The sequence below is a fragment of the Mauremys reevesii genome, linkage group 4 (genome assembly GCF_016161935.1).
Source record: "Mauremys reevesii isolate NIE-2019 linkage group 4, ASM1616193v1, whole genome shotgun sequence".
NCBI lineage: Eukaryota > Metazoa > Chordata > Testudines > Geoemydidae > Mauremys > Mauremys reevesii.
This window is the reverse complement of record NC_052626.1, coordinates 61,637,432-61,665,271: the sequence shown is the minus strand read 5'-3', so window position 1 is coordinate 61,665,271 and position 27,840 is coordinate 61,637,432. Positions and strand designations below refer to the sequence as shown.

At 45.8% G+C, this 27,840-nt stretch overlaps 1 protein-coding gene across 4 annotated transcripts in view; it reads right to left on the bottom strand.

The window, feature by feature from the left end:
* The window catches only part of MAPKBP1 (mitogen-activated protein kinase binding protein 1), a 129,197-nt gene that overhangs the window by 43,866 nt on the left and 57,491 nt on the right, over positions 1 to 27,840 (bottom strand). For all 4 annotated transcript variants that reach the window (XM_039534381.1, XM_039534380.1, XM_039534382.1 and 1 more), the window contains 5 exons: positions 9,304 to 9,366; positions 8,438 to 8,495; positions 4,945 to 5,115; positions 2,127 to 2,264; positions 1,099 to 1,281 (listed from right to left, as the gene is read on the bottom strand). In XM_039534381.1, the coding sequence (XP_039390315.1) occupies positions 1,099 to 1,281; positions 2,127 to 2,264; positions 4,945 to 5,115; positions 8,438 to 8,495; positions 9,304 to 9,366 (613 nt within the window). The remainder of the gene's footprint in view (positions 1 to 1,098; positions 1,282 to 2,126; positions 2,265 to 4,944; positions 5,116 to 8,437; positions 8,496 to 9,303; positions 9,367 to 27,840) is intronic.

Below are 27,840 nucleotides of genomic sequence, written 5' to 3'. Positions count from 1 at the left end.
GGTCCGCTCAGTCAGTCAGAGTCAGGAAACAGCGCCGAGGGCCCGTTCCACTCGCTGGTGCAAATTCACGCAGCTCGGTAGATTTCTTGGGAGCTACGTGGATCTACACCAGCTGGGGATCTGGCCCTGAACATTGATTACCTTGTACCCTTGAGGGGAGATGTTCAGCATCACGAGTGGGACACTGCAGCTAGCCCCATACAAGTGCATGAGCATGCTTCCTGGTATAGAGGGGGCAACGGTGGGAGAAATGGAATTGTTCTGCTCAGTGCTGAGATTTGTACAAATGGCAGAAAATGATGGAGAAATGGGTTGAGGTCAAGGCAAACACTTCATTCTAACTTACTGTGAAGCTGTCTGTGTTCTGAGCAGGAGTGAAAAAGGCAGATTTTAGAGCAGAAAGGAAAGAAGAAAAGACACGTTTCACTTGGGGAAGCATGGAAAGATTTTGCCCTGGTGTGAATACCCTGGATCCATTTTGCTTTACAGTTTGGGTTTTCTCCCTTTAATTGAATATTAAAATCTTTGCCAACAGGCCAGGCTGGTGGTCTTGCAGCAGCACAATACACTACCCCGAGGGGGAGAGCTGAACTTGAGACTCTGGCAGAGACTTTTGCTTCTAGGAGGGCAGGGGGCACTGGAGAAGCAGCTTGCGCAACCCCTGAGGAGATGGAGTGCCTCCCACACTCTGCTGCTACCCCTCCCCCCTCCTGTACAACTCAGGAGTGACATTCATGGGTTCCCAAAGGACGCCACATCCAGCCTTCCCACAGCCACAAGGACACATCACAATGTTGAGCCTTGAGGGCAGAAGCTTTTCAGGAATTAGAGGATCTCCTACATAAAATCCCTACCCAACTGGCCTTTAAGCAAAAGACTCCATTTCTACCCCCAGGCTCTGGTTTCCCTAGCACACACCACTGCTTTGTACCATGCTTTAACGGAAAACATTAAAAATCATAAAGAAGCAGGAGTCTCCAGCTCTCCTCACATGCCAGCAGCTCTCACTGCTGGCAGCAGCTTGTGGCCTCAGGATGACCCCTTCCTCCCCCCAGTCAATGGGCATTGATGTACATGGAGAGCAGACCTGGAACTCACCCTCAGCTCCACCCACTTGTCGAGCAGCCTCTTTTCATTGAATTCACAGAGGAGGCCGGAGGAGGTGATGCAGAAAGTGCTGTCTGCTTTTTTACCCCTTCCGCAGGCCACATCCGTGAAGAAGTTGTTCCTCAGCTCCCCCAGCAAACCGGAGCGCCCTAGCAAGGGGACTGTGGCATTCACCTACCAAAAGAAATAACCTGTTAGGGAAAGAGAACTCCACACTGGAGTTATGAGCGATCTAAAGAGACAGGCTGTGATGGGGTCACTTGCTGCAACTCCACTGCTTGTAAAATGTATCAGGACCATCAACAGCAGCAAATCAGTGAGACAGAGCTACTTATGTGTCTGCCATTGGCTGACACAGGCCAGTTAGCCAATAGCAGGAAGAAACCTTGGGGATAGTGATGCCTGGTCTTCCCTGATGATCAAAACAGATCTGACTTGCACTGACATATCAGCGTCAATGGAAGATCCATGGTGTGAAATGTGAAAGGCTGTCCTTGCAATACAGACAGGCAAACTAGCACATGGGCATTTGGCCTCCCAACAGCAGCAACAGAAGCCACTACATGACACTTTGAAACATGCCCCTTGATATTTCAAGTCACGCACATCCAAATCAAAGAGCCCCAAGTGCCTGCAGTGTGAGGGGCCCAGAGATGGCAGCCACATATGCGAAGAACCATTGCCATGAAGAAATGGACGTGCTGTTGAATAACACCAATGCCAGGGTACAACAGAACCTGATTTGGCTGCCATGCACAGAATCCATGAACCACCTGCACTGGCCTACAGGAAACCTGGATTTGGGTGCCAGACACAGCAGGCACTGGATAATGAGACAGCAGAGGCTACATCTTGAGAGCCAAAGACTAAAGCTGCTTCACACAGGAAATCAAAGATCAATTCTGAACCGGAAGCTCCTGTTCCCCACAGGCTGTGGAACTAGCTTATGCCATTATAGAAGCCACAAAGGCCCCCGCTCACGGCTTCTTCTTTATACTTGTCCTGTCCCCAGCTCTCACCTTGGAGGTTTTACTGTCATCCAGGTACCAGAACTTGATGTGGCGGTTGCCAGCTGTGACAAAGTAACTGCAGTCCTCTGAAAATGACACTGCTGTCACTTTGCTGGACACCTTGTTGGCCGCCACCACGATGTTTTTCTGGAAAGACAATTGTTTCAATAGCTCAGGTGTCTTGCTCAATAGCCTGTGTATAAGACAACTCATTTCAGCTACAGGCGTTATGTACGGCAGGCACAGATTCAACATCTTTCTGAACACAGGCTGGGAGGGTGAATCATCTGCCAAACCTTCCACTACTTATGGTGCTCTGGCAGTTTGGACCTCACACTTTTACATTCAGTCCTACTACTACATTGTCTCAGCCACATAATGGTTCTCAGGTCAGTAGTGCCTATAGTAACATGGTCATCTGCACCTTGGCTATTTCATAATCACAGGGCACTCCGAACAAAACATACTTCCCTTTCTAAACAGTGAAAGCACACGCAGGCCAATTCTGGCTGGAAGTTTTTTTAGCCCCAGGGCAGCAAGTGGGGGGGGGCACTGCTCAGGATGGGCAGGAGGTATTTTCCACAGGGAAACACCATAAATCTTTCCACCTGGGGAGTAGAAGAGAAGTCATAGGGCAAGAGGAGAGGTGAACATGCTGCTTCTGTCCAGCCCTAGGGAAAAGAAACAGAGCAGCTACACCTGCGGTGATTTTCCCCTTCATGCACATCAAATAACCGAGGGAAGAGGGGGTGCAGGAATGGTATTTCCAAGGATTAGTGGCAGAGAGTGGATTCAAAGATCTTGCCTCTCTCTCCTCTCCCTTGTGAGTTTAAATTCTTGATCTATTTCCTGCAGTACTCAGTGGTCAACCAGACACTCACTCTGATCAACATTTCAATTTCCCATTCCTCCCTCAGAAAGTCATGAGCCCCACTTCCCCCTTCCTTCCACTAGCAGCCCTCCAAGCTAGCCCACCCTCAGCTCAGAAGTCGTCTCATTCCAGAGGCCTTGTCGGAGGTCAGCACCAGAGCACTCTCAGAGGGGTAGGGGAGTGGAGAAGGCTAGACTCTGCCACCAGCAGCAAAGCAGCATTCTTGGGCCCAGACTCCAGGGCCTCTTGCACAGCTTCCCCCCAAACAGCAAACGCACCCGGAGCCCTCCCTGTCCTCACCATCAGGGCGGCTGCTGTGGCCTTTCCCCATTTGGAAACTAGGGAGCACCTCAGACAACACTTGGTTGCTTCAGCTTGACCAAACATCTGGGTCAGTCTCCCAGACTGGAAGACGGGGATATCACAGCAGCCGTTCCTATGACCCTATGCCTGAGGAATGATGGTCTTCTGGTTAAGGCACTGCACTGGGACTTGGGAGATCTGGGATCAGTTCCTGATTCCGCCACTGATTTCCCCTGTGACTTTGGGCAAGGGTTCTGGAAGATACACTTCAGTCAAACAAGTCATTGGGCTCAATACAAAGGTAATGGTGGAAATTTAATGGCCTGTGATAGACAGGTCAGACTAGATGATCTAGTGGTCCCTTCAGGCCTTAAACTATGAATCTATGAAAAATCTCTCAGTGCATCAGTTCCCCATCTGTAAAATGGGGATAACAATACTTCCCTTCTCCTGCCCCGTCTGTCTTGTCCATTTAGACTGTAAGCTCTTTGTTGCAGGCACTGACTCTAACTGTTTTTTGTACAGAGCCTGGCACAATGGGACCTTGTTGTCAGGGGGAAATCTCTAGGCACTACTGTAACATAAATGATAGTAGGAGAGCAGAGACCATAAAAATCTTGATTGTTGAGGTACAGCATTAAATCCCAGCCTTACTCTACATTACATCCATCTTCAGATCATTATTTCTGTGTGCCTCATTGAGAAGAACTTGAAGACTGAACACTGGATTTTCAATGACAACAAGGACACCAATGTTTTAATGTTAAGTTATTTGTCTACCAGATTAGAAGCAGGACAAAAACACTAGCTGATATAGGAGATGATCATGAAAAGACAGAATCTGAACTGTAGAATGAGAAAGGGGATGGAATGGTTAACAATATTTCAAGGGAACATTGACCTACAGCTGCATAACATGAGATTAACAGATATGGATATAAAAAAAAATGTATGATGGCTCCCAGAGAGGACTGGTTACCTACAGAGGTACAGGAAGCTGACTCAAACTTGTGGGAATGTGATTGTCCAGTTCTATTGCTAACACGGAGGTCCCCCTAGCAGATAAATGTTTATCACTGTCATCATCAAATATTTATATAATGCTGTAAATTCACACAGTGCTTTAAAGCACGGCCTTTATTCCAACATAACATGGCCCCTCAAGTACTATTATGGCCACTGATCACCTCCATATAACTGCACTCATGGTACTTTTTAGGGGAGTATCTAGTCGTTCCCCCCCCCTTCCCTCGGTTTACAATGTTTCCATCTCAAAACACAACAAAAGCAAATTGTTCTCAAGAATATGTGATATCTTCCTGACCAGTCAGAAGGCTGCTAGGCTTTGTCATACTCTGTTTTTTTCCAGAGGACTGTTGAAAACTGATTCAAACTAAGATTGTGGAGTGCGGAGGAATGTGTTTTACTTTGGTTGAGGGATCCACGTTACAAATGCTGGAGAACAATCTTGCACTGGTTCCTTGAGGATGGACTAGATGATCCAATCTCCATCCATCTCTAACTTGCCTGATTGTATGAATGTCAAAAGGAGCAGAGAATGAAAGAGCTATAACTAGATTTATCCCCAGACCATCGTTGGCCTTGCACAATGTGGCTTTTCCTACCATTAAGCTGATCTTCTTGCACACTTACCTTCCATGACCACACGTTGACAATCATGTCGTGCTGATACCCCACTGAGACAATGTACTTGGAGCTGGGGGAGAATGCCACACAGGCCACACCATACTTGTGTTCTTGGAGCTCAGCCACCTGGGTCCGTTCAGCCACATCCCACACCCGAACGGCTGGCATGTGCCCACTCTGAAGGGGTGATTCGGAGACAGAGAACAGTGAACATAACTTGTAAGGCTAGCGGCGATGGATTCAGATATGCAACATCCCCACACATTTTTCCAAACACACACAACTTGGAAGCCAATCCAGGACTAGATCACAGCTCAACCCATAGGCATTCTATGGCCATTTACAGCGGAAGTCAGAAGTTTAATGAATTTGCTGATTTCAGTAGATAACTGAAAGGGATAATAAAAACCCCAAAAAACAAGAAAGTGGATCAACATTTTGCACACATCTCTATTCTCTGTAATGGAAACCAGTAACACATGGTGACCTTTAGAGATCTCAATACAGGTCCCAATGGCCAGGTGTTCACAACACAAAAACTTACACTGTCACACTCAATGGCAATTTCTTTGGAAATTAGCAATCTTCTCATTCCAAAGGTAGTCACTCCATGTTACATTTGAGGTACATAGATAGGGCAGTGTCGGGGGTGAAATGCACTCCCCTTCTTGCTGCACTTGTTCTGTGGATAAACAGTCTCTACCGATGTCAGTGCAGCACCTTTTGCCAGCACTAAGTCTCCCTGAAAAATCATTTATTTAGTTATTTAAAAGTACCCTTTATTTTACAAGACCAGCCGAAATCCTTGCCAAGTATATGATTAACAGAGAAACCCTACTCAACCGCTTCCTCGAGATTTCACATGGAAGCCTGTCAAAAAGTAGCCTGCAAGATAAGATCTCCATGGCAACAAGGCAAAATGGTGTCTTTTCCAGTTAGGGTAAAGCAAGTCACTTGCTCACCTGAAGGAGTGGCATGCTTAATTGAAAATCAAAACTTCAAACACGAATGCAAAACATTTAATTGTCTTGCTTTGCAGCTTTACCTAGAATGTGATTGGCCTGGGAAAGCACAGTGGTCAGATTTTAATTTACTCAGCTCAGCTTTCACCCCGACTGACAGAGTTCTGTCCTCAAGGTACAGTCAAGATGGTACAAAAGTCAATACAGCTACTCTGCAAAGCACTTACACTAGTTAAGAAACCAACCTCTAAATCTTCAGCCCCCGGAGACTTTAACAAATTCAATACACTTTAAATAATTGAACAGATGCTACCACCAGTGAGGTCTATCAACTCCCATGGGACAAGCAATTTATTCCTGTATGGAAAGCCGCCATCTCCTCAGCATTTGAGATACTCAGACCAGAGCTAATACATATGGAGGGATGAGGGTCAGCCTCCATACTCTCACTGAAGAAATTCCAGCCATGCACCAATTTAATGTCACTAGACGGAACTGGTACAGAGTCTGCAAGATTCAGACTTCACAAGCTAATCACTCTTTAGTCAGCTATTACCAGTCTATACTAACTGCAGAACTTCAAGAGCAGTACTAAGAAAAGATTAAGTGCTGCCATCAGCAGGGGGCACTACATGACAAGCTGAACACTCAGAATTAATGCTTTTGAGAGGACCCACAGAAATGGCTACAGAGCTGGTCAAAAAAGGTAAATTATATGCTGCAACACAACTCAAATGAAATGAAAATTTGCCACTTCATTCTGAATTTTCCAGTTCTGTTGTAGTTTTGCAGCACAAAGTTTCTAACCAAAAAGTTGTGTGTTGTATCAGTGGGAAAATAACCACTAAAGTTTTTACTCTGCTGTTCCACCCCTTAATGGTTGGGGAGGGAGGAGTGAAAGTGGTGCTTTCCCCACCAAAATAAAAATTAAAAAAAAACTTTTCAAAACAAATCTCAATTTTCATTTTGAAATTTTTAATTGAAAAATGAAACTTCAACCAAAACAAAAATTCTTTTGGACAAAAAACAAACCTATAAGAATAATTTTCAGCCAGCTCTGCTCTGTAGGTATAACTCACTGGTAAGTGTCTCTTACAGGTCCTCCTCTGTGCCTGATGCATAAGGGGAGAAGGCTGTCACAGCCTAACTAACAAGTTAACTTCACCAGCTTGGTCAACACACTGGGGATTGAACCAGGGTCATCCAGAGCTTAAAGTATGAGCTGCTACAGTTTAAGACAGTGGGCTCTAGCTGAGGGTGCAACAGACTTGTATTTAGAGCTGGGTAAATAATTGATTTTTCAGTTTGATGGCTAAACCAAACCAAATCAAACCAAACCAACAAAAACCCTCGAAAATTTTCAGGGGCAAAGGGAAGGAATCATTTCAAGTCAAAATATTTAATTCAACCTGAAATGAAACATTTAGTAATAGGGCATTTCACCCTTTTGTGGTATAATTTTAATTAGGTACATTTCAAAATGAAATGTCATTTTGAAGCAAAGAATCAAAACGTTTTGACTTTTTCACAATTTTCCCCTCTTTTTTGGTCTGAAACTATTAGCTGAATTTGACCCGACCCTGCATTTTTCAGCAAATAAACTGTTAGCCGAAATTTTTTTTTTGCCAACTTCTACTCATATCTTCCAAGTACTGGGCACAGAGAGAGAGACTGGTGACACACACATTCACCAGTAAGTTACAACATACTGGAGTTGGATGACAAGTAGTCAGAGACACATGACAGCAAGCTGAGCATGACCAAAAGGGGACAGGGAGACATTTTTGTGTGTTTCTAGCATCTAACAACTGCAAATTCATTACATGTACAGGATGCACTTTGCACTTCTAACGCAGCACAGCCCCCACAATACAGCCAGCCTTGTTCTCCCTTTACGCACCTTTGAAAGGAGAAAGCATGTCGCCAATAATGAAGCATGCACTGCCAAACCCACGGGCACTGGCCCCTTTATCACTACTCTGGAAGCTCCATTCCACAGGCACTTTTCACTCTCCACTATATTGTTACGGTCTTGGCTCACTCCCTGAAATCCTAAGGGATGCAACCCTAAACTCAACCCAGTCACTAGAAACTTCCAGTTCCCATCCCTCACTCCTTCCCCTATGTTAATAGGTAGAGCAGCGCCCAATATCTTCAGCTAATCTCCACCCTGCCATTGGCAAAAGGAGTCTGTCTCAGGAGCTTCACCTGCCTCGATCTGGGCAGACAGAACGTTTGGAAAACCCTTTCAATATGAGCTTAAGGAGACAACCAGTAACGAGGCTGGCTGATGCTAAGATGAATCAGCGGGTGAGAGCAAAAACCACATTTCCCCATATAAGGGCAGTGCAGAGGCACAGTTAGGGTCTCTCTTTGGATAGTCTATGGGCCAAAACCCTGTCAAAAAGGATACAGGATTTAATTAAACTCAAGTCCTCCCTCCCTCCCCCGCACTTGCCCATTTCCAGTTCTACAGCAGCCACACTTCTTCCCGGCCTGCAGACATGTACTTGTTTTAAACAATTTTCAGCACTTACCTCTCCAGTAACCAGGTACTTTCCATCAGGGGAGAAAGCAAGAGCTGTAATCGTCTTCCTAAAACAGAGACAGGAGGACACTGTGAGGTGGTGCCTGGTATCTGGTTTCAGTTCAGTCTGTCATGACTGGAGAATGGAGAGGGTGAGCAGATGTCCTAATATTATCAAGACAGTCCCAATATTAGAGGATTTGTCTTACATAGGACCCTACTACCCCCTGCCCCATCCCGATTTTTCACACTTGCTATCTGATCACCCGAAGGTGGGGGGGGAGGAGGGAGCGGGAAGAGGAGGAGGAGGAGGATGTGACTGGAAAGAGGCCCACAACACATGTAATAACTTGACAATGGTTTTGTTTCCCCACAGGCTGAACACATGGATTCCCTGTAGCCCAAGCCCCTTGCAGTGTGTCTGAGGCACAGAAAGGGTTTCACAGCTATGGGGTTATGGTCCTCTAGACCCTGCCTGCCAACTAGAGGACGAGGTGTCAGTCAGTCCTGCTCTAAACCAAGGCTACAACCTCAGGGAAAGAATAATGCAAGTCCCACGGAGTTCAAGTAAAACATTCTCCATGTCATTCCTTACAGCAGTTCCACATGGCAATGTAGTATTTATGAGCTTTTCCCTGCCATCATTGCTACAACTTTCCCCACAGTAACTCATATTAAGGAAGAGCTAGGGTTAAATTAGCAGGCAACTTCTCCCCACAGCCACTAGTCCCACACTAGTGAGTTTAGGACTCACTATCTCTGGGCGCCGTTATCCCCAGCAACTCTTATAGTTTGCTAGAGCCAGAAAGAGGACTCTAAATTCACCTCCCAAGTAATATGAGGCCAGCTGTCTGTGTATCTCTGAGTTTCACTCACCTGGAGCTGTTTAGAATATGGTGTTGCTTATTTTTCCTAGGGTTGAAGAGCACAACGACACACCTAGAAGAACAGAAGGACAAAGAAGTTGACAGAACAGCCTGTGGGTATCATAACATGCTCTATCCCCTTGTCCTTGGCAGAAGAATGAACGACAGCCTGGCACATCTGCCCCACCCCTACCCAGCTAGCTGGAAAATGCAAAGGGAGGTTGGGGGATAATCACAAATCACTCCTCTGTGGAGTGCTATAAATAATCACCTTTCCAGGGGCTGTGAGCCCTGAATCTCTTACCACTCACAAGCTAGACAGAAAGAAAGGTGAGTTAGGAAAGTCTGTGTGACAGCCCCATGATTCTGTCCCCTCTCCCCAGACATAAGAATGACCCTACATTCTGGGCACCAAAACAGGATGTCTAGACCCGAGTGGGAAGGTAGGGAGCCAGGAAAGAGGGGTAGCTCTTAGAGAAAAGAGCTGGGCATCTCCTCTCCAGTGACTTTCTGTATAGCTTTCCATCAACCGTATCCTGCCAGGCACTGCCATTAACAGTTCAGATTCTGCCCTCCCCTTACCCCTGCACCTTCAGCCAGGCCCTGAATGTCAGGACAATGACTGGGACTAGCTCAGCATGGACCCAGACAGGAATTATCTTTTGTGTGGTATGGCTCTTGCCTCTAGCACAGACAGGACAGAAAAGGCCTCAGTTTGGGCCAAGAGTTCATTAGCCAGTCAGAAAACAAGAGGCACAGTGCAAGAGCCCATTCACTTTGGAGACAAATGAAAAAATAAATAGCTTCCTCTGGGGCTGTCTAGAAATCAGCCAGGAGAAGGAACTCTAGAAACCGGGGTGGGCAAACTTTTTGGCCCAAGGGCCACATCTGGGTGTGAAGATTGTATGGCAGGCCACGAATGCTCATAAAATTGGGGGTTGGGTGCGATAGGGGGTGAGGGCTCCGGCTGGGGGTGTGGGCTCTGGGGTGGGGCCAGAAATGAGGAGTTCAGCGTGTGGGAGGGGAGGGGTGGGGCAGTGGGTTTGGGTGCGGGGGAGGGCTCTGACTGGGGATACGGACTCTGGGGTGGGGCTAGGGATGAGGGGTTGGGGGTTCAGGAGGGTGCTCTGGGCTGGGACCAAGGGGGTCAGGGTGAGGGAGAGGGTCAGACTCCAGGGTGCGCTTACCTCAAGCAGCGGCATGTCCCTCCCTGAGGCTCCTATGTGGAGGTGCAGCCAGGTCACTCAGCGCACTGACCCCTCTGCAGGTGCTGCCTCTGCAGCTCCCATTGGCCATAGTTCCTGGCCAATGGGAGCTGTGGGGACGGCGCTTGGGGTGCAGTCAGTGTGCAGAGCTCCCAGCTGCCCCTATGCATAGGAACTGGAGATGGGACATGCTGCTATTTCTGGGAGCTGCGCAAAACTACAGCACGTGCAGAGTGGGGCAAGCCCTGGACCCCGCTCCCTGGCAGGAGCTCGGGGGCTAGATTAAAACATCTGAAGGACCTGATGTGACCCCCAGGCCGGAGTTTGCCCACCCCTGCTAGAAACAAACAGTTGTGACCACCTCCCCATGGTAATCAATATAATCACCTCCACCACAAAAAACTTATGGTCCACCATTCTGGAGGAGCAGAAAAGGGGAGATTCCCCCAAAATTACTGACAAAGCCAGGAGTCTCACTCTTAGCATGCCGCAATGACTCTGCTGCCACACAAGTCTGCGTACGATCCAGAACACATTCTCTCCCCTTCCCCACCCTCCATCAGTGAAAACTCTATGGATCATTTTCAACACCGGGCAGAAGAGAACGCATCTCTGCCAGGGCCCCATCACATAACATAGGGGCAAAGGAACCAACCCTGTGAAAACTCAGGGTCTCAGAAGTGGAAAGACGTGCCCCTGCCCAGGAAAGACAACAATTCTCAGCGACAAGATGATCCTCCCTCCCACCTGGTAAGCAAATTCACTCCTTGCATGGAACTGTACCATCAATGCCTTCAAAATAATTAGGGGGCTGGGGCACATGTCTTACAAGGAAAGTTTGAGGGAACTGGGCTTATTTAGTCTGCAGCAGAGGAGAGTGAGGGGGCATTGGATAGCAGCCTTCAACTATCTGAAGGGGGGTTCCAAAGAGGATGGAGCTAGGCTGTGCTCAGTGGTGGCAGATGACAGAACAAGGAGATCTCAAGTTGCAGTGTGGGGAGGTCTAGGTTGGATATTAAGAAAAACTATTTCACTTGAAGGGTGATGAAGCACTGGAATGGGTTAACTAGGGAGGAGGTGGAATCTCCATCCTTAGAGGTTTTTAAGGCCTGGCTTGACAAAGCCCTGGCTGGGATGATTTAGTTGGTATTGGTCCTGCTTTGAGCAGGAGATTGGACTAGAGGACCTCCTGATGTCTCTTCCAACTCTATCTTCTATGATTCAAAGAACTCAGACTCAGCAGGGCAGCTCCTCATAACTGCATTTCTCTCTTCCCCATATGAATACCCCTCACATAGGGCTGCAACATGAGGGAGACCCAGTTCAAGGGCTATAGGGACTTGCTGGAGATGGCTAAAACAGCACTTGTGACATCCTTTGTCTTAAAGAGAGGAGTGACATTGACTTCTGACATGGAAATACATCGCTCCTACTGTCTCTTGGCAAAAGCACAAACAGTGGCAGCTGTAGAAGAGGGAAACACTTGGGGAAAGTTGGCACCCTCTACAATGGCTAGGTATGACCGCAGCTCCTCTCCAGTATTTGAGGATGCACCACAGCATGAAGAGAGTCCCCCTCCCCACAAACATGCAGGGAACACCTCAAAAGCTTCACCAGTTTTGGAGTGTTGCTACTTAGCTGTGCCACACCCTATAGCTCCCCCCTCCACTGCTGTGACATTAGGATGTTGGGCAATACAGGACTCTGAGGTTCAGAAAATCCCTGGTATAGACAAGGCCTTCAGACAGAGCTGACTACACTAGTGCAAATCACAGCTTATATCCTGCCTATAACAGGGGTTTGCACTAGCACATGATCAGCCATCCATGTCTGTCACTGGGGGAAATCCCTGGGGTAGATAAGGCCTACAGATTGGAGTAGGGAGCACGGTACCAAATGCTGGAGAGATATTGCTGTTTCATTATGAAGTCTACACTCTACAAATCCCGCCAAAAGCCTCATGCAATAGAAAAGGCAGAAGTTCTCACATATGAGCTTTTAAACAGAAGTAATCGAGCCTCACTGTCACACCACTGGGCTCACACAAGAAGAACTTTACAGGGGTGTCCCTCCAATCTGTTCTCTTTTCAGTTACCTCAGCAGCGGTAAGAAATCCCCTGCCATGAGCTCGGCGCCAGCTGGAAAAGCCTGTAGCCACAACATTTCTCCAGGCACTGACATGTCGTAACAAACTCTTGTCCGACCCACACTGTTGCCTCTCACTTGGTCTGACAGGGTTGCCCGCCAGGAACAATACAAGTTATGAAACGGAATAGACACCATAAAGAGGCGCAGACACTCCAACACCTCAGGCCCAATACTGCTGACTGATGCTGCCACACTCAGTTAACATCACTGCCTCATAGCAGACGCCACCATAGGGCACTGAAGTTTTAACCTCCAATTCACCAGCTTACAAAAACCAGCTTCCTTCGTTAGAACTAGCACAAGTTTCCACCCAATGTTTTCCCCAAAAGTAGGCTGTGTGCCTGCTAAATGTTCTACCCATGCCCAGGTAAAATACATCTGCTGTGCTGAACATACAGGCATTCAACAACATTTACCAGTATGCTAGTGGGGCAGTACTAATGGTACAGGTAACCTGGTTATCCAGCAGTGAAAGTGTTTTAAAGAGATTTAGTAAAGAGTAAAAAGCACAGAAGGATCTAATTTAGCATGACCAGTCACTCCAGTTTCAGGTCTGATCTACTCTATTTTACCTCTGAAGGCTTCATGTAAAGAGGCAGGTGGTCTGTGACCCATTAACAATTCAGGGAAGGTTAAGCCCCTCAAATCATGAGTTATGAAATAGTACATTAGCAGATGGGAAAATCTGTGTAATCCTTAGCTTGCAGGCAATCAGAAAAAACAAAGAAATCCCACATATGAAGCAATGTAGGCTTAATGGACCAAAGTCGTCCCTCGTGCAACTTAGAAGAATTACACCCGGGAGAATTTTGGTCCATTAAATCTTCAGAAAACAGTATGGAGAATTGAGGGTAGATGCGATATCCAGGTAGAATCATTTCTGTGCAGCGGGTTTTTTAATATTAAGTTCCTTTGTGTTTTATGACTAGGGACATTTGCATGAAAACAGGACCGTTGGGTATATCCACACTTCAATCACTACAGCGGCTGTAGCGCTTCAGCATAGACACTACCGATATGCCAACAGAGGAGTTCTCCCATTTGCACAGGTATTCCACCTCCCTGAGATGCGGTAGCTAGGTTGACGGAAGATAGCACTTTCTACACCATGGGTTGGGTCGGCATAGCTATGTCTCGCAGTAGTGTGCCCCTGAGAGATGCAGCTATGCTGATGTACATTACCAGTGTAGACCAGCCCTTTGTTTCTTCGAGAAAATAGCACAATCTAAAAATTAAAGACGTGCAAGAAGATGTAATGGTCTTCAAACCAAGCAGGCAAATCCATAAATAAAGCATTTCCTAGAATAGCTCAGCAAATGGGTAGGATCCTGGGTTTTGCTGGTATTCTTACCTTAAGCAACTGAGCCCACAGTTACTTACAAACAAACTTAGGCCTTACACCTCCAGAGTTGGCTATTTCCAAGGCTTCTCTCTGCAGGACTTCCTGTCACTCCTTCTAGCTCTTTTCCCTCATCAAAGAGGCTCAAACTCCTGTGCTGAGGCTAATAAGTCCCACCACGCCAGCCTGCCAGGGGGAGTCAGCCAAATAGTTCCCGACCTTCACACAAGGGTGTAACACCTGACTGCCAGTCACAAGCAGATTTTTTAAAAATAACTCTGAAATGTAATCCATAAAAATATATGAACACGTGCCACACCCTTCCACCCACACAAAAACGCCACTGCCAGTTAACAAGGAACAAGACATATCCCATTGCTACACTGCCAGAGGGCTGAATTTCACAGAAGTTACGTTTCATGGCAATCTTGTCACACTGTTCTAGTTTTATAAAGACTCCACCCACATTTTAGGTAGTTTTAACCAATAGGATTGCAGTATGCAAATAAACTAAAGTTAATTATATGACGCATGCTACAAACACAAGAGCAGGAGCCAGGAACTCCTGAATTCTAATCTGGCTCTCATTCTGAATCTCTCTGTGGCCTTGGGAACTTCTCTAGCCCTCTCAGTGCTAGATTGCTGCATCATTTCAAAGGAAATTTTTTTCTCTTCTGCTGATAATAGCTTATCTTAATTAATTAGCCTCTTACAGTTGGTATGGCTACTTCCACCTTTTCATGTTCTCTGTACGTATATATATTTCTTACTATATGTTCCAGTCCATGCATCCAATGAAGTGGGCTGTAGCCCACGAAAGCGTATGCTCAAATAAATTTGTTAGTCTCTAAGGTGCCACAAGTACTCCTGTTCTTTTTACAGTTAAAAGAATAAATTGTGCTAGCAAAGTTTAACTGTTCACTGTGGCCACATTTACCCTCCCAGTTTCTGCTACCCAGTTCAGTCTGCGTCCACACTGCAGTCCTGCCAACCCTTGGGATGCAGTGCATTACAGTTTTGCTGAGGTCCATGTTCAACAGTGTCTGAAACAGCTTCCCAAAGCAGGGTTTGTGGGAGAGCCTAGAAAGTACTGTGGTATTGTGCAATGTATTAGTAAAATATATTGCTCAAGTCAATATAAGAAAATAGAAACTGCTATACTGTGACAGATCACTGGTCCACCTAGTGCACTATCTTGTTTCTAACCCATACAAGACTACATGGACATCATGAATCCTGAGATATATCATTCAAGTTTGCCTGAGTGAATTTTACTCTGTCAACAGTTCACAACAAGCTTTATATGAACACTTTATTATTAAATACAGAAAAGCATCCATCTAGCCATCTGCATGTTTAGTTTTTGTAAGATTCTGTTTGTTCAGTGTTGTGCTACCAGTGGGTAGAAAAAAATAGTGCTGATATTTTCACACTTTGAGCCCAATTCAGTTGGGCCAAGTACATCAAACCACCACTTTTTCTAGTGCCCCCATCAGTTTCTACAGAAATTAAGCCTTGAAATTTAAATAAAAAAAAATCCCAACCAATATATTTCTGAAGAAAACTTTCTAGGTGTGTCCCAATGTGAGCTTACAAATATAGACAAAACAAACAATAGTTCCGAAAGGGGCTTGCACTGTTTCCATGCAACAGAGTACTTGCTCTGGTGTCTGATGAGAGTTTAAAAGGCCAACATTATTAACTAGTTCACCGCTGATCATTTTAGCAGAAGTATCCAGCCACTATGGGATTGTGGGCGAGGCTCACATAGATTAACGACGTCATATTTTCCTCCCAGTCTGAACCCTGTTTTGCTGTCAAAGACGTTTATGAAACTATTCACTGCTGAGTGACAGGATTATTGCTGCCTAAGTGATGTCCTAGCTGATCTAGTATCTAGCTCCTTTGCACACTGAAGCTATTGGCAACAACACACTCTTGTAAAGATTTTATTTCTAGGGCTACTGTGCCATACCCTCAACCCTGCATTACACCATCCTAGTGGCAACATGTATCATGTATCGTGGCTTTAAAATAAAAAAAAAAAAAAGAAAAATCAGAAGTTGGCTTTGGAATCTCTGATGGATCTAGTGTTTCTTTGTGAAGCACTTGGAGACCTTCAGACAAAAGGCATTATGTAGGTGCCTTGTTTTATTCCAAAGGAGCCCACCTGCAGAGTAGTAACTGGTTCTTGATGCAAAGGGGAGGCAATACATCTGTGTTACCATCAGACCCTCCTCCAAGGCTCTTGCAGAGAAGTTGAACTTTCTCCAGCAGGGATGGCAGGGAGCCACTTTGGAGTAGCGGGTGTGTAAGTGGGAGACACTTTGGAGAGTTTTCCATCAGCATGTGGCAGACAGGCCCCTTAGCACTGTGCACACTTCATGTGTGCTGGGGATCAGTGCAAGGAGGGTTAGCAGGAAACCTACAGAGAAGAAGCAAGCACCTCTGGCAAAGGGAAAAAACAAGGAGGCAGTTTCCCTAGGCTAAATTTAGGAGTGGAATGGAAAGGAATCAGACGTCAATATCACATTTACACACAGCATCTGACTCACTAAGTCACCAGCACTCCCCCCTGCACTCACTCTCTCACACACACACACACACACACACACACACTTTCTTCTTCCTCTGCTCGTACCAGTCCGCTTCTTGCTCTTCTTCCCAAATCCCTGTCTCCCTCAGTATTTCACTTTCCCTCTCATTATCCTCACATCTGTTCCCCTGACCCATCTCTCTAGTCTCTGCTGCCCCTTCCCCCAACTCTCCCCCACTTCCCCAGTAAGCTAATAAAAAGCAGATTTTGTAAGAAGTCTGTTTTCTTCCTCCTCCCTCCCTGCCCACTCCCACCCTCCCTAGAGGGTATGAAAAGATTAAGAGACAATTATAGATTTCTTTCCAAAGCGATTCGTCAACTCTGCCTTGCTTTATCTCACAGGACAGATGACTAGAGGCAGAGTTCATGGGACAAGTTCCTCCCCAGTCCCTCTCAATTTGGGCCGTAAACTGAGGTGGCAGAGAAGAAAACAAGCTCTATTCGGACACCATTCAAACCCTGGCTCATCCTGGCTCCTCTTTCTGATTATTATCCCCCTTGGGCCCTTGCACATTCCTGCAAGAGTAAATGAAGAGAACAAGTGGCCCCGTCAACTTCTCACTGGTCACTTCCATGACTTCTTGCTCATTCACCGCTCTTCCAGTCATGCCCATCTTCCCTCACCCCAACAAAGCAGAATAGTTTCCCAATTCACAAAACACATCCCCAAGCCTTGATGAGAACCAAACCTTTTCACCCGGTGCTAGTTGTCAGGGGAATCTTGATCAGATTAAGATGGTGTCAGTAAAAGCTGGTGATAATTTTCCATGTGGCAATATTCCCTGCCAACAAGTTTCTTTAATTCACGGCCAGTGCTGTGCGGGGGTTAGCTGTGATGGGACGTGTCAGTGGGGAGGATGTGCATGCACATCACATGTGAAATACCTATTCATCTATGTCAATGAAATGGATTTGGATGAGAAAGGCAGATCTATGGAGAGATTAAGACATGGGTGTCACAGCATGAGCACCATGAGCCCTGGAGCTCATTGCATCATATCGCGGCCAGGAAGATTTGCTGGAGAATACCACCAGGATAGTTGCAGCCACAGAAGGGCTACAGTTAGTTAGATTCATGCTGCACACTTCAGAGAGACCAAAATAGATTAGCAGGAAACGACACCTAAATAAGAAGCCCAGCACAAAACAAAGGGATTAATTGTATTTTAAAAGTTGCTAAACTCATAAATTGGAGATTACATGTTATTAAGCATGAGCACTGTGTAACCTAGGGCAGTAAGGCTCCCAGTGGGAATTTATTGTTTTAAAACAAGGTGGATAAAAACCAATGATTTAAAAAACAAAAAACAAAAACACTGATTTTTTTTTTAAATCAGATTTTTTTGATAAAATGCTTTTTGAGGAAAAACAACTTTAAAGATAGTTTTAATTAAGATACATTATAGCTCAAAGATCTCTCATCATGGAATAGGGATTATAAATTCTATTTCTATAGTATGAGACAATATATTCAGGTGATGTTTAAGAAAAGTTTTGTAAATGAGTTCCAATAGCTCATGGATTGGGGACCCAATTTTATGGGGTTCCAGGGGCTTCTGTACAGATTATTTAGGTTAATCTTTCTATCTAACCAATGGGACTCAGTGCTCAGTCTAGAAGGTACCATCAGGATGCTTAGTTTTGCAGTTCTCAAACTGTGGATTTGTCTCCAGAGGTAACATGCTTGTTAACAGCAAAAATGTTTTTGAATAAATAAATAATATATAGAGGTGAGAAATAACAGATGATCTCAACCCTATTGTCCTTCTGCAAATTTGTGTACACAGAGTCAATTCCTTACCTCTCTCTAAAAGTGCAAAGTTTCAAAAAGTTCAATAAATAGAAGATTGTTGGGGGCGGAATAAATCTGGACAAGGAGAAGTCTGCAGATAAATGGGAGAAACGAGGAACATATGCTTATTTTGTTAAAATATTGTATATTTGCTGTTGAAGAAAAATCCAGAATACTTAACATTGTTGTTTTAGTTAAATAAAACAATTTAAATGTCTGTGTGGTGATGTTCTCCTCCTAATACAGCATGGCAAGAAAATCCTCCAAATATTAAATGATTAACCTGTTGAATTGGAGATAGTTCATCTCCCAAGGACTTCATAAATATCTGCTTCAATTACCTTTGGTAAATGAAATAATCAAACAATCATTCATTTTCTGATATAGCTGTAAAACTAATCTGAAAAGTTTTCAAAATAAATCACTGTTTAAAAATGTATAATGTGTACCTTCTAAAAATGAAACCTACATCTATCTCTGAGTTGTGAAGAATGTCTATTAAGTTTATAACAACCAACAAGAATGCACTTTTATGTAGAAATCCATGATTAAATCGTGTCTTCCTGACTAGTGATTAAATCATGATTTAAATCAAATTGATTTAAATCAGATCCACCCTGTTTTAAAAGCCTGGATGGCACACCAAAATGTGCAGGACAAAGAGCCAGAGAACATCAAAGAGCAGGCCCTGCTCCATCTTCGCCATATCTTCTGGTTGCTTCTCTCAATCTGCCAGCATCATCTCAGACTTGTCTGCACTGAGCTTCAGGCAGCTGGCTCCCATCCATGCCCCAGTCTCCCTCAGACACTGGACTAAGGCAGGTGAGGTTGCGATGTAGAGCGGGGAGTCTTCAGCACATTGACAGCACCAGAGCTCGAACTCTCCTCACTAACTCTCCTGACAGCGCCTTCGACCCGTTGGCAGGAATGGAAACCAAGATGGAAAGCTGTGGAACTCCACATAAGAATGACATTGGGGAAGAGCAGCACCATCCACTCTTGCTGCAGTCAACTGGTCTGCAGACTACTCCTCATGACCAAGCACAATGAAAGCCCCACCATTCCTACCTGGAAAGGGAAAGGGAGAGTCCACCCATATCAGCCATTCTTGGCCCAAATAACTTGGGTCCACCAGGCGGAAGGATTGCAATCAGAACTTCACTATGTATCGCCACAATATACATCCAACCGAAGGTGGCAAGCCCACCATCCCATCATTCCCCAACATCGTAACCAGGCAATACATGACCAAACACAGGAGATGTGCCCCATTGGGTGACATGACTTTTTTAAGTTGCATAAAACACTTTCTTTTTAGAAGCAGCCCTGGGAACCCCCTTCCCTTCTCCTCTGGGCACCTCAGATGACTGCTGCTCCAGCCTTGCAGGGACCCTCCTGAGCAATGCCCACACATGTACACCGCCCTTCCCTCACCAGCCCTACCACTACAAAGAGCTTCTTTCAGCAGTGCTTCCAGTCTCTATAGTAAAAGGAAAGCTAGAAGGAAAGAAAAAAGCACACTCTATAAAACTAGTTCCAGGGGAAGACAGAGTAGAGCTGATTTACAGGCCTTGCAGGGATAATCCCTGCAAAGCTAAGGGCTGTCTCTCCTCTTTCCACCCTCCCTGCCTCTGCAGAATCTGTATAGCTCATCCCCTCTCCCTGTGAGTTCAGATGTTTCCAGCACAGGGGTAATGGAGGAAGGGGAGGATTCTACATGGTTTCTCTCTCTCTCTTCACCCACACTGGCAGGGGCACCATTTGAGGGGGGAAGCAGGAAACCCTCCCGCCCCCAAGTTTCATACAGGAGGTGTGCAAGCTCCCAGGTGGAGCTTTAACTACAGCACAGTATTAGGCATTGACTACACTGGCAACTGAACAACAAAACGTTTGTCTTTCAGAGGTGTTAAAAAATACCTCCCTCCCCCCAAAAGACAAACGTTTTGCCAACGACAAGTGCCAGTGTGAACAGCGCTTTGTCAGTAGGAGCTCTCTCCTGCCGACAACACTAACGCTGCTCATTGAGGGTGGACAAACAGCGGCTACCCTGCACGCCTTTCAGCGGCACAGCTGTGGCGACACAGCCATGTCACTAAAAGCTGCGTAGTGCAGACCAGCAGTTCTCAACCAGGGGTCCGAGGCCTCCCGTGGGGCCAGGAGCAAGTTTCAGAGAGTCCATCAAACAGGGCTGGCATTAGACTCACTGGGGCTCAGGGCAAAAAGCCAAAGCCCAGCCACCCTGAGCCCCGCCACCCGGGCCTGAAGGTGAAGCCTGAGCAGCTTAGCTTCACGAGGCACCCTGTGGTGTGGGGCTTCAGGCAATCGCTCTGCTTGCTACCCCCTAATGTCTGCCCTGGCTTTTATACGCAGAAAAACAGCTGTTGTGGCACAGGTGGGCCATGGAGTTTTTATGCATGTTGGGGAGGGGCCTCAGAAAGACAAAGGTTGAGAATCCCTGGTGTAGACATAGCCATAGTGTGAAATGCAAGTTCTGCAGAGATGGTCCCCAGTATTTTGTATACAAACAGAGGCAGGGTGATTGAATTAAGGATCTGGAAGTTTAGCCTGTAAAACAGGAATCCCTGGGGAAGTGGGTGATTGGGAGGGAGGAGCAGCTGTTTTAGAGCTAACACACCAGACTCAGGAAAAAAAATACAGCCAAGCCCTCTGAGCTAAGGTTACCTTCAGAAAAAGGTAGAGATTTGGGGGCATAGGTGAAAAGAAGGGCTCAAAACCAAGGGAAGGGATAGCAGTGGTACAGAGAAGTTCCCACTGTACCTGTGGTACTTATGTGGCCCCACCGTAGTATCTGAGCACCTCACAAGGTCTAACCTATTTCTCTTCACAGCCCCTCGGTGAGGTAGAGCAGTGTTGTTATCCCCACTATACAGATGGGGCACTGAGGCACACACATACTAAAGGCCAGATTTTCATAGGTATTTAGGCACCTAGTGGGATTTTCAAAAGTGCCTAGGTTAGGTGTTTTGTAACCCCCACTAAATGCCTAGCTGCACCTTTGGGTGCCTAAAAAGGTTTTGAAACTCTGCCCTTAAGGCACTGGCCTGAGGTCATACAGGAAGTCCATGGGGGGGGAATAGAACCCAGGTCTCTCAGAGCTATCTCCCTATCCAGCAGGCCAGCCTCTCTCTCTGCTGCATGTGGCAAAAAAGAGGACTTTGGTAGATGGGAGCAAAGCAAAGGTGGCGAATTCTCTGAGACTACAGCAAACGGTCTCAGGAGGTTGGGATGGATGTCATGGTTGACAGAATGAAAAGCAGCACAGAGATCAGGAAGGATGGAGAATGAGAGTCAGATGAGAGGAGACCACTTAACTCCCAAGGGGTGACAGGCTCTGCCCCATGCTGTGTTGTAGAGCAATCACTGCTGTGCAATTTTACATTTTTAACGGAAAACCATTTTACATCATGTCATTTTTTGTTCTGAGTTCAAGAAAAGGAAGGAATCAGAAAAAAGTGTCATAAGTATCAGATGTGTTTATGCCTCACATTCTTAGGGTTTCAGCAGTATCCAGGCCAATTCCAGAACAAAGAACAGAAATTGCATCCACAGAGCCCATAAAGTTGACAATTATTGTCATGATTTGTATTATTCACTGGCTACCATCTGTGTGCTCCGCGCTGTTCAGAATATGCCAGAAAATATAGTCCCTGAGCCAATGCCCTGGATAAGATGGCTCAGTTATTTAAGTATAAAGTGTATAGTTATTAAGCACATGTTTATATCTATGAGTGGAGGCAATGACGGCAATAGACGTTTTACTGGATTAAGGACTAGAAGATTTGACCCTCCAACTTTCTTTCAGGAGGAACAGCTGCCCGCAGCTCCTGTACCTGTTTATTTTCCTTTCCTGGCTGCAGTGACCCTAATATACCTCAGAAGTCTTTTTTTCTCAACTTTAAAATGTGGAATTTTCTTGGTATTTGGTTTTAAATATTCTCCTGTGAGAAATGCAACTCAATCACTGTAGTGTTGTGTCTAAGAGCCTTCTGGAAAGTAACTAGCCTTTAAATAGAAGTAAAAACAGTGTTGCCAACTGTCATGAGTCTCATGATAATTATGGTTTTCATTAAAGCCCCAGCTCCTGGAGTCAAGTGGCTATGTAATGATTTCAGCCTTCATTCTTAAAGAAAAATGAAGTTTCTAGCCCAGGGTAGGCAACCTATGGCACACGTGCCAAAGGCGGAATGCAGAGCTGATTTTCAGTGGCACTCACACTGCCCGGGTCCTGGCCACCTGCCCGGGGGGGCTCTGCATATTAATTTAATTTTAAATGAAGCTTCTTAAACATTTTAAAAACCTTATTTACTTTACAGACAACAATAGTTTAGTTATATATTATAGACTTATAGAAAGAGCCCTTCTAAAAATATTAAAATGTATTACTGGCACATTAAACCTTAACTTGATGTGAATAAATGAAGACTTGGCACACCACTTCTGAAAGGTTGCCGACCCCTGTTCTAGCCTTTTTGGCTGTGGACAAAGCTTCAAAATGTGACCCCAGTACACCCTAAAGGCTCAAAAGGCAGAAGGCAAATAAAAAGAACACCAGATCTATTATTTTTATATAATCTCATGATTTTAAAACCAATCTCATGATTTTTGGTGAGACTGATTCATGATTTTTGAACATTCACAGTATTGCCAATTCCAAAAGTGACTTGAAAGTGTCAATTTCACTCCTATTTAAAGGTCAGTGTCTGGTCTATTCGTAGTGAGGTAACACCCATGGAATCCCAGGCAGGTGCAGTATAAACTCACAGGGCCTTGGCCTAGTAGGATGTTTCCCAAGTTAAATGATATATTCCAAGCTTGGTGAACTGCAAAAAGTGAGAGAAAGTAATCTAGATTTTTCTACAATTGTTGTATTCAAGAGTTAGTAACGAAGTAAGAATATACATTAAAATTTTAAACCTAACCAGTGTCCCTTAAGTGACTTGACACAAGATGTGAGAACATGTTAGTATTAGAGCTGACTGGGTCTAATATTTATTTAATTCTCTCTTTTTTTTTTTTAAATATAGGAATTAGATACAGTGCTCTTATCAGCTAATTTCTAAGTTATCTGCAAAAAAACAAAAACCACACCACTAGTTTTCAGGTGCTTAAGTAGCCCCTGGAATCATGGTTAAAGCTGTCCCCTTCCCACTCCCCATCTGAAATGCCATCCCTGTCCATTGATTAAATGTTCCTTGCGCTGCCAGACCACAGGATGGCACTCTGCTGACTCTCCCCAATTTAGGCGGGGCGAATGGAATAGAAATTGCTCCCTTTTCCCTCACCTGCCAGGCAATTTGAGCCAGAATAGAGGCACCATGCAATATAACAACTGTTTCCCTCTGGAAAGCCAGGAGTGTGAAAAAATGAAAGACGCCTGGGTGTTCCTGCAAAGTTCAGTCAAGTTGAGAGCTATACTCCCCATGGAGAGGACCATCAAAATTACTATTGCCCCTGTTGCTGAAGTGTTTAAAATCTGTACGTATGTAAATAGCTAGCTATAGATAAGGTCCTAGAAGATGGTGTTCAAGAATACGTAGCATAGTTCCTGGGTTTTGTAGAACCAATAAACCTTCCCTTTGTGCACTGCAAACGGATTCCACTGACAGTTCTTAGCAGTCCCTAATGAAATGCATCCATCAGAGGCTCTAAGTACATGCAGCTCCGCATCTGACCTCTGGGCCACAACCAACAGGTAATGGATATTCAGACGTGAGAGAGTCTCCCTTCCAGCCCTATTATAAACAAATGCTGTCATGGTAACAGAGCTGTAAGACAATAATGCCAAGTGGTTGTGAGAGTTTAGGCTTGTCTACACTGGCAATTAACAGCGCTGCAACTTTCTCGCTCAGGGGGTGAAAAAACACCCCCCTGAGCTCAGCAAGTTTCAGCGCTGTAAAGCACCCGTGTAAATAGTGCCCCAGACCTGAAGACCAGCGCCAGCACTTTAGCATTGCCAGTGTAGACTAGCCCTTTCACAGCAATCACCCAGATGCAGGAAAGAAATCAAGGCTAGACAGTTGCAAGGGCCTGTGTCCTGTATGGTCCATTGTACCAGTTTGGCATGAGACTAGTGAGGGGGAGGCTTGTACCAGAAATTGCCTTTCTAGCAGAGCTCCAAGATAGATAGGCACCTTCTCCAGAAGGCAGAGGTCTGTACCAGGTTGGGATTGTGTGGGATATGGATAAGGAGTGGTGGGGACCAGAGGGGCAGAGAGAGAAAGGAGCTTGGGGAAGGCACTGAAATTTAAACCAGCTTAGCAGCTGAGAGTCATTACAATTCACACCAAGCTGAAAACTTTGTGTGTATAAAGTTTTCAACATGGAAAACCACCTGGTTTTAATTATAATGGCTCTTGGCTGCCTAATCACTTCAATCTGAATGCCTCCACCAGGGCATCCCCCTCAAACCCCCTCTTCTCCCTTCAGAAGTCCCACTGCTGTTCTTTCTCCCAGTCCTAGCCCCATCTCCTGCAGACCTCCACCTGCAGAATAAAATGCTTCCCTGGTGGAGCTTGGAGCAGGCCACCCCATACTGCTTGCAGAATACCTCACCTCTGAAATCACTGCCTGCTCCCTCAGAATCCAGCAGCACATAACTCTCAACTAGCCACCTGCCCTGTGGAACTGTTGAACCACACGAAGCAGACACAGAGACAGTGAAATGGTAAGAGTTACATAAACCCAAATATGGAATTGTGGCAATTTTTGTGGCTGCATAATTCCAGAGGACACAGGACAATGATCCTACACATGCACGTGCACATAAAAAACACACACACCCTCCTGCCCAGAGGTGAAGGGAAAAGATCAACAATAAAATTTGCAGAAAAGTGTTTTCAAAACTTAGTGCAACACTTAGTCCCTCCCCACTTGAGGTACTACTTCAGAATACCCACTCATGGGGCCATTGCAAGGAAGGGCCACTGTTGGGAGCCACAGTGATGGACAACCAAAAGACAGTAAGAGTCAAGGCAAGGAGGACCACCCAAGTATTCTGTTGGGAGACAGAGCAACTTGCTTATAGAAAAGAGAACTGGGAGGGTAAGAAAGGGCGTCTCGGGCAGACCCGCACCGATTCAGATGCTGTTGAGAAGGAAGAAAGCTCCACTAGCAACAAACAGCAAGGATGTGACTGCAAGCAAAGCCCTGATGAGCTCGGTGCCAAGACTCCCACACACTGCCCTTTCTAGGTGGGTTCCTATAGAAATTCTAAGGGCTGTGGGTTGGATAGAGCATTGTGCTTTCGGATCACTTGGAAATCTACTTGCCTCAATTCACTGACTATTTCACCCAGAGTTGAAATTATAATACACGCATCACACACAAGGTAAACAAGCCTCAGTCTTTACAGATGTACCAAGATATCCACTTCAGGGCCCTCGGAAGAGCTCTTGGCTACCACCCCCACCACATCTTTCACAGCTATAGTGCAGTGAGCAGATGATTGTCAGCATTTATGCTCTTAGCATTTATGCTCTTAGCAGAACTACTGGAAATGCAGTTTCAGGGAGAGAGATGCTCCAAAGGTGGCAGTGCCCAGGGGAAGGAGGGAGAAAGTGAGCTGAACTAGGGTGGATGATGTGGTGGAAGAGGGGAAAAAGGCAAAAGGAAAGACTAAAATTGGGGTAGAGGGGAGACAGTGGCAAGGGGGTGGGTGTTATGAATAAACCCATGTAAAAAAAAAAATTACAAAACAAAATCTACCACCAGGCTGCAACCAAATTCAGAGTTCCCTGGGAGACAGAGTGACCTCTCCCCAAAGGGAACCACATGGAGTCCCAGCCACCCCTCTGAAGGGAGGCACAGAGGAGGCTCCCATTTTGCACATCTGGCTTTGGGTTTCCGGTTAGCGTTGCTCCTCCCTTATGGAGCAGGACAGGGTGGGTTTCTTATCACTCTGCACAGATCTGCAAGCTAGAGTTTTCCCCGCACTGAAATCCCGAAGGAAAATGTCCCAGTTGTGAACAGCGACCCTACGCCTCTCCTGTTCCAACAGCAGGCATGGCCAGGGCATTGTGATTTATCAGCATGGGGACACAAGGGAGAGGGTTTCTATGCAAAACAGATCAATCGGGGTGTGGGGGAGGGGACATCTCATTGCAGGTGTCTCTGGCCATAATCATTTTACCACTGGCAAGCAGTGCAGTCAATATTAAACTGGCATCAATCAAAAGACGACTTACAAAGAGGAGTACAATTTAATTCTCTCCCTAATTGAATCTAATTAACCCATGTAGGGAAATGGCTAGGGAGGGAGGCCTGGCGTGGAGCCCCCTCATCAGTCTCCCTCCTCCCCTCCAAGAACCTTCACTGGCAGAGTAATTAATGTATGTTGGCAGTCCCCTCCAGGATCCAATCACCCCCCTTTGCTCTTTAGTCCACACTCCGAGGCAGACAACGAATGCCCCACTGCAGTAAAGAAACCAGAGCAGCCCTTCCCCCTGAATGCCTCGGTGAGCATTATTTCTGCAGGAGCTGTGCCCCAGCATCAAAGGCAGAGAGGATCCGCTTCCTCAAAAGCACAGAGCCACTGGCTAAGAACAGCCCATGGCTTCTGAGGAAGGGAAGGATCAGAAAGCAGCCCCGATGCAGCGACACCTTTGTGTATTATGGGATGAGCTTTGTCAGAAGCTCCGCTATCCAAGACACCAGCTTTTGCCTTGTAGCATATACGTACCTGTCACATGCAGGCACACTTATGACAGAGTATAAATAAATTGCACAACTTCTTAGCACATCTGTTAGCAACTGGGGCTTCCCAAAACATCCTGTTAACAGACATACCCTTGTGGCAGCAAGTGAAAGCCCGCTACCAGCTTCAGTGCCAGATCTTCCAAGAAAAGGAGAGAGACTCTGTTGTTCACACATGGTGGGGGATACTTGATTTGGGCTTTATGCATTACGTTCAAAGCCTGCCATCTATGTGAATGTTGCAATGAGACATGGGGCTTGTTACGGGGCTATAGGGAGCGTGGCAGCTCAGCTCAGGCAGTTGGCATCTCCGAGTTTTATCCCAGACTTGGCCAGGTTCTCTCTCTTCAATCTTATGCAAGCTTAGAACTTGGCTCAAAAGCAAGTCACGTTGCTGCACCAGGCACTGGTTGCTAGGAGGCATAAATACCCAGAAGATGCCAAATTCTTCCCAGGTGGGGAGAAAGCGGGCCGCTACCTGTAAGCAGGCAGTTTAAGACATTCCTATTCAACTCCACCCCCGCTCACCTTTCCTTTCACAAGCAGCTAAAAAACCCTCGGAGACTGCAGAGCATCAGCTGCCTTACTGAGAAACGGCTTCTTGTTCCAAAATAGCTGAGACAGTCCAAGCTTTGCAAATGCTGCTCTTCCAGCCAGAGGAAGGATATGCACATGGGCATGCAATAGCTTTCCAAATCTGCCAATGCTTCCTACCTGCACTGCTTCACTCCAAAGTCTAGTATCCTCATTAAACA